Source organism: Volvox carteri (genome assembly GCF_000143455.1).
Source record: "Volvox carteri f. nagariensis unplaced genomic scaffold VOLCAscaffold_15, whole genome shotgun sequence".
NCBI lineage: Eukaryota > Viridiplantae > Chlorophyta > Chlorophyceae > Chlamydomonadales > Volvocaceae > Volvox > Volvox carteri.
In genome coordinates this window covers 417,370-424,476 of record NW_003307558.1, presented here as the reverse complement: position 1 = coordinate 424,476, position 7,107 = coordinate 417,370, and the positions used below count along the sequence as shown (strand labels likewise).

Below are 7,107 nucleotides of genomic sequence, written 5' to 3'. Positions count from 1 at the left end.
ATGGACGGGGAACTTGGCGGCGGCGGCTGCGGCGGCGGCGGAGCTGGAGGAGGAGGGGTGGCCGCTGTCGGCTGGCGGGGCCAGGTCCGGCGGCGCAGTGCCGTCATCGCTTGTTCCGCCAGAGTCACCGTCGTCGTCGGTGGCGCCGGCGGCGGCTGCGGCGGCGGTGGTGCCGTCCTGTTGTAGGCGTTGTTGGGCGTTCTGTGTCGGCAGGCGGTCCTGCCGGGACCGTGCCCGTACATAAGCCGCGTGGGCAGCGACGCTGGTGGACTCTCCTGCAGCGGTGGCATCGCCATCGTCGTCTTCCGTAGACCACGGGGCCCCGGCTTTGTCTCCTCGGGAGTGGCCGCGGCGACCGCCGCCGCCAGCGGCTCGGGGGCGGTGGTGCCCGCTGCGCTCCTTTGGGCGCGGCATGCTGATATATTCCGGGAATTAAGTGGTGTTGACTCGACGCTTTGTGAGTTTGTGTGCCACGTAGCGGTCTCGTTTTCGCAGCGGTTTCAAGTCCTGACTTGCTACTGGGGACGAGAAAATGTTAAGCGGGTAATGCATAAGGCTATGATATCATAGGATCGGAGAGCAGACTTGATGGGCCTGGCCGAAACGGGAGGCCGAGTTGACAGAAGTGTACAACTGTACGTAATTATTCGCCTTTTGAACATTTCACATGGAATCCACGTTGCGGGCAAATTGGTTTATGTAAAGTCTTTTGCACGTTGAGCGTCTGTTGTGAGCGATATTGTGAACAATCCAAAGATATTTGTCTTGCAGTTGACTGAGCTGTACTTCGAAACGGGTCATCACCATGGCCCGCGCGGCCAACAACACCCTGCTCATGGGCAAGCACTTAATCATGGCCAGGAGCTTGCTGGCGCCCGCGCTACGTGAGGGGTAAGTTCGAGGTCTTGCAGCCGTTTTGGGGCTAGCGTAAATCTTGAAGTGCAGTAAGTCGCACTGCAAGATAATATTACTTTAGCTGCTTGCGCAGAGCTTGGGGCAGGCACCTTTTTTAGTCGTTATTACGGGAACGTGGCGATGTAGCATGTCTAGCGACGAGCGGGGCTTGCTTCCTCTGGGAGAATTAATTGAATCCACGTAAGGACATTTATCGCACATCTGGACGATGCTGAACGCCTGTTTGCCTGCTGCGCCCGATCGTCGCCACCGCTCGTCACCCAAGCAACACGTCCGGCGCCGCTTACTCCGTTGCAACTGTATGCCTTAATGTCCATCGCGCTAATCGGTTTTCCAATCCATTTGTTTAACTGCAGGATTGCGAGGCTGCTCCATGGCAGCCTGTCCACTCTGGGCGATGCCATGTCCGCGCATAGCCGAAGCTTCACGACAGGCAACGGTAACGGTGGCGCAGACAGCTTGTTCATCTCCGATATCAACCTTTCAGGGCACCGCACTCCGCTTCTGCTTGGATTAATGAACTACTTCGAGAAGCACCTGCCCAAAGTGGGTTACTTCCAGCCCATTACAGGAAGACCATCTCCAGACTCAAAGCTGAAAGCGGATCGAACCCTCGAACTGTGAGTTGGCAACCAATACTCTGAGAACCGCGGATCTTGAATAACGGTCAATTCCTCCCGTACATCCACATCAATTGCCGTACACACGTTAATGTCCAGGGGACTCCTAACTCATTGCAGTACAGTCGCTGTACGGCAGCAACCCAGCTTCCACGACGAACGGCGTCTGGAAAATGATGTCGGCTCCGAAACCACACATAATCCGGATGCCCCTTCAGGAGGATGAGTGCGCGAAAGAGGCACGTTAGGAGTAACGACGCCCCCATGCGCCCCCAGCACCCTACTCATCGTGCTAGAGAGGAAGCAGCTGACCGGTACCCAGAAAATTATAAACTCTGCAACGTCATCCTCTCCCATGTCTCCCATGTCCTCCCATTCCTATTCCCACAGTATGCATAGTGTGTTCAAGATGACTTGTGAACCAGATCACATGGTTGGCGTTCAGGAAGCGGAGGCTGCGCGGGTAAGCTCCTGGCTACGAGGCTGGCGCTGCTGTTAAGCTGGGGGAGGCGCTTTCCGCGGCTGCGATCAATCCCTTCTGTTCACTTTCACGTTGTGTGCGTTTCGTTAAAATTGTCGTGGAGCGAGTCGCGCGGCCAAAACACATTTGACATTTGACAACTTGAGAACTTGGAAAACGTTTTCGCAGGCAATAGCCCCCCCCCCCCGCCCACAACATTGATATCCCAAGATGTCCGAAAAACCCAAAAAGAAACGCCACAAGGCCCACCACCGAAAACACACACGCACACACACGTCCATGCTCCCGCGTCCCCGGAGGTCACCAGAACCGCGGGCTTTCCATCAGCCGTGGCACGAGCTTTACCCCATCCCGCTGCGTCGCGCACAGCGTCCCCGCCCCGCCCCCGCCACTGCTTCTGTTGCTATTGCCAACGCGTCTCGCGCCCCCGTACCTTTCAGCATCACACCACCGCCCCCACATCCTTGCTTCCGCAATCATCCAACCATGGGGCTCCGAAACCCTCATACCTGTGCGCGCAGCAACGCCGATAATAGGCACATTTGAGCGCTCTCCAACCCCCCGTTTCCCCGTTTTTTGTCTTGCGCAGCTCATTGCGGCTGGCAAGCAGGCGGAGCTTCTTGACCGCATTTATGCTGCGTACGTGTCGTACAAGGAAGGCCATGATGTCGTACTGGTGGACGGTCCGGGGCAGATGATGGGTGACACGGAGCTGGACGCGCAGGTGCAGCTAATAACTACTAACAATAATTGCACTCCTACACGTGACATGCGCCGGGATTGTTCAAGGCCGCCTGCCCCGTCCCTCCCCCCACCCTCTCCACCCCATCCCACCCCACCCCACCCCGCCCTGCGTACATCCCCACAAGTACAGCCGCACGCATCCATGCACATATCCCCGCGTTCTTTCTGGCACCGCAATTCCACATTAAATGTATACGTTGTCCTAAGTTTACAAGTGCAATTAACGATCACATTTGTGTAAAACTTATGCATGTCGTACTTCGTACTTTTGCATGCGTGGCGCTGTCCAGCTTCCGGATCACTTACATACCTACCTGCCTAAGTACCTCTCCGTTCTTCACATTGGTGATCAGTTCCCCATTGCGGCGGCCTGCCATCTACCTGCCTGGCTGGCTGGCTTGCCGGGGAAAAACTTAAGTTTTCTTGTTTGGGATCAAAGCGCCCTATCTGTATCCCCTATCTGCATACATCCCACGCCCCTCTCGCTTTCCCTCCTCGTCACCCCCACCACCACTCTTGCCCTGGCAGCAGCTTCACTCGTTTGTGGTTCGTCTTTCCCCCCCCCCAACCCGTCCGATCCAGATCGCCTCGGCGCTGGGCAGTCCAGTTCTGATGGCCATGATGGGCAACCACAGCTTTGTGGCGGATGACTACTACCAGGCCGCGGTAAGATGGGACGTGCGGTGCGGTTTCGGAGCGACCTTGTTAACCCACCCACCGTGGGGTAGTGCCGAGGTTGGGGCCCGGGATAGGGGGGATGGTGGGAGAAGGGCGGCCCCGCCCCCGCCCCCGGGCTGGGTGGGGTGGGGTGGGGTGGGGGAGTATTAGGTGTTTCATCTTGCCGTGGGGTTCAGTGGTTGAGTAAATCGGACCGGTTGGCACGGTTGTTTGCTGAGCGCGAGTGACGCAGGGGTTCCGCATCGGGCGGGTGTGCAGAGCGGGATGTATCCGCGGACTGCTTTTGCAAAATGCTCAAGCAGTGGAAGCCCTGGTTGACGTTTACGGTTCCAATCACGGTTCTTTACACACATACCATGGAAGAAATGGTTCACACTGCTCCGGCGGGATCTAACTCCTGAAGAAGTCAGTTGTGACATCGGTTGGGCCCAACCTCCATCAGCTCCGCTTTCCTTCCTTTCGTCCTTTCTTTCTTCTCCCTCATCGCGTTGCGCCACAAAACAAACTAACTGTTGTGGTACACCGTGAATGAGCGGCATTCGCGCGCGCGACAACCATACCCTGCTCCTCCTCCTCCTCCTCTTCTTCATCGTCTTTATTTTTCTTGGCCTTCATCTTCTTCCTGCCCCCGCTCCTGCGCCTGTTCCTGCTCCCGCTCCTTCCCCTCGGAGCGATGGCATACAGATGGTGAAGCGGCAGGTAAGGCAACGGGGGTGAATTACAGGCGAGAAAGCGGGAAGGGAAGTGAACTGCTGCCGGTGTTCTTCAAGAGGTTCGAGGAAGGGGAGGGGAGGAGAAAAGAGGGTTTGCGGATGTAAAGGCACTGCCGGGAAATGGGGGGATTTGGGGATAGGTAGCCGGCGTGAGGGGGGGGACGGAGGCCTGCCACCGGGGGTACTCTGTTGTTGTCAGGTGCACTTCTTATCACGGGATATTCTCACATGGTCGGGAGCTTTATCGGGGCATTGCTTTCCTGCTCCTCCGCGAACAATAAAACCCTGAAACCCCCCGTGTAATCACGTACGTATCTGCGTTTCTGTGATATCTAGATAGATAGATAGATAGATAGATAGATAGATAGATAGATAGATAGATAGATAGATAGATAGATAGATAGATAGATAGATAGATGTTTACGTGTATTTTGGGGTACTTACGTTCCTGCCCGTCGCGTGCTGTTCCTGTCCTTGCCTCACACCATTCACACCGCATTCGTAGCTCCATGGTTTGACATTCCGTGTGTCTTCTTTTCTCCCCCCTTTGGAATGCCCCTTCCCCTCGGTGACCCGTGGGTCGCAGGTGTTCAAGGACTGCAAGGTGGAGGTGCTCGGACTGGTGCTTCACAATGTAAGAGGGCCTGGGATTGAATTTGGGAAGGACGATTGTCGAATGTCGGATTTCTTTGAGTGTTTTTGTTCTTGACAGGGGTGGAAGGACCTCGCGTGAAAGGCGCGGGGGCCAAGGATGGTCATTTTACATCATTTTGACCGCCGGTGCCGCGCACCGTTACACACACACACACTCACACACACACACACACACACACGTTCCTATTCCAAACGCCCATCCCTACCTTCAAAACCAAGAATTCATTTCTCCTGCAACTTGGCTGTACGACACTGTAAATCTGATCCTCCACACTATGTGTTTCATGAACCACCTCCCCCCCGCTTCTCCCTACCCACGTCGTCGCCAGTCCAACGGGCAGGAACGCAAGTACGCAAACAACGTACACAATTCTTCCTTTCCCCCACCCCCCTGCACCCACACACACAGACTCCCTCACACCCTCCCCCGCCCCCGGCCCCCCTCCGCAGCTCCCCCGCGGCCATCATGCCATTCTGACCTCCCAGCTGCAAACCAAATTGGAGCGAGTGGGGCTGCCCTTTGCCGGCGCCCTGCCGGATGACCCCCTGCTGTCTAGTGTCAGGTGTGGCGCCGCGTGTGTGTGTGTGTGTGTGTGTGTGTGTGTGTGTGTGTGTTTACCGCCTCCACACCCTCCGCCGCCTCCGCCAGCAGCACTGTTTGTTTTTAACCCTTGTTGTTGTTGCTCGAATCATTATCTAAACCCATAACCCGAGGGGAAACCCCACGCACACCCGCCCCGGCCCCGGCCCCTGCCTCCCCCCACTCCCTTCCGTTCAGGCTGGATGACGTACGTCTGGCGCTGTCCGCTGAACAGTTGTACGGCGACTCCTTGCTCACTGACGTGGAGTTTGATGATGTTGTGGTTGCCAGTCAGCGGCTGGAGGAGCTGTTGGAGGTGCTGGGGGAGAGGCCGGGAGGCAGGTGGGGGGTTGTGGGGGGGGCCAACAACATGGGGAGGGGGGCCTGGGTGGATGAGCGGATGGAAGCCTGACGGGGGGGAGGGGTTGTGTCGGGGGGGGCGTGTGGGGAGGGAGAGGAATAGCGGCCACCGAGGCCGAGTGGGCGGTATGTGTGGGTGCATAGCGTGTGGGTACACATGTGTGGGTACAAAGCGAGAGAGCCTGGGTATTGCGGGTTTTTGTGGGGTTGGGTTCGACCGGTGGCCGGGGCGGGGTTTAGGGGACAGCTGGCTTGCAGGTTTTATGGAAGAGGGGGAGAGGGGGGCGGGGAGGGGAGGGATAAGGAGCGGAGAGTGATGCAAAATGAGGACTGGACTGGATTGAAATGCCACCGGGGTGGTGGTGGTGTGGCACACACGGGTGGCTGGGTGTGATGGGTGTGCATACACCCCTCTCCCCTCCCCTCCCCGCCCTTCTCTCCCTCTTCCACCAAACCTGCCGCCAGCTGTCCGCTAAACCCCGCCCCGGCCCCTCCCACTCTTCGTCCTAACGTATCCACACCCGCCTACCCGCCTGTCCTCCGTCCCTCCCTCCCCCCCTAGAGCTCCCTAGGGGCAGTGTCGAGATCTGGAGCCTTCCGGCAGCAGCTCATTTACCTGGTTTCCTTTCAGCATGTGATTTCCCTACCTACCCTACCCTACCTACCGTCCCCCTTCCCCATCCGCATCCCCCCTTCCTTCCCCCCCTCTTCCTCCACCCCACTCCATCCCTTCCTCCCCCCCCTCCAGGCCGCTCGTGGTGACCTCCGCTGACCGACTGGACATCGTGTTGGGGTTGTTGGCGGCGCAGCTGTCCGTGAAGGGCCCGGGGGTGGCGGGGGTGCTGCTCACGCAAGCGGGGACACAGCGGGCGGGCAGGAACTATGCAAAGTGGGTCGGTCTCGGTCGGTCAAGAGGGGGGATTCCGCCGCGCCTTGGCAGACGTACATACATACACACACACACACTTTCCGCACCGGCGGGTGGTGGAATTAGCAGTAGCAGTAGCAGGGGGGACCCACGTGCGTGTGGGCGAGTGAGTGTGTATGGTTGGTTGGTTGGTTGGTTGGTTGGTTGGATGTGCCGCGATCGTCATTTCCCTCGGCCATTTATTGCCCCCTCCCGCTCTCCTTCGCTCTCCCTTCCCGCAATGTCTGTCTTTGCTCTCTCTCTCTTCCCCTCTTCTTTCTGTACTCCACTCTACCCATCCTTCCCCCAACCCCACCCAACCCCAACCCCCACCCCACCCAACCCCACCCCAGCCAGAGCCCCCTAATTGATCCAGTGCTCTCTGCACGTGACTGACTCCCCACCTCCCGCTGGGGGCCCGGCTCGTCTGTCACCCCGGTAGCTGACAGTTCTCT

At 58.0% G+C, this 7,107-nt stretch overlaps 1 protein-coding gene across 1 annotated transcript in view; it reads left to right on the top strand.

Annotated features, from left to right (window-relative positions):
* Window positions 1-805: 805 nt before the first annotated feature.
* Window positions 806-7,107, top strand: part of VOLCADRAFT_117292 (phosphate acetyltransferase) — a gene marked incomplete at both ends in the record, with an annotated part of 43,282 nt that continues 36,980 nt past the window's right edge. Inside the window, 9 exons of the mRNA XM_002949664.1 lie at window positions 806-891; window positions 1,272-1,535; window positions 1,926-1,998; window positions 2,606-2,740; window positions 3,343-3,426; window positions 4,738-4,785; window positions 5,256-5,368; window positions 5,584-5,727; window positions 6,494-6,634. Of these exons, the coding sequence (XP_002949710.1) occupies window positions 806-891; window positions 1,272-1,535; window positions 1,926-1,998; window positions 2,606-2,740; window positions 3,343-3,426; window positions 4,738-4,785; window positions 5,256-5,368; window positions 5,584-5,727; window positions 6,494-6,634 (1,088 nt within the window). The remainder of the gene's footprint in view (window positions 892-1,271; window positions 1,536-1,925; window positions 1,999-2,605; window positions 2,741-3,342; window positions 3,427-4,737; window positions 4,786-5,255; window positions 5,369-5,583; window positions 5,728-6,493; window positions 6,635-7,107) is intronic.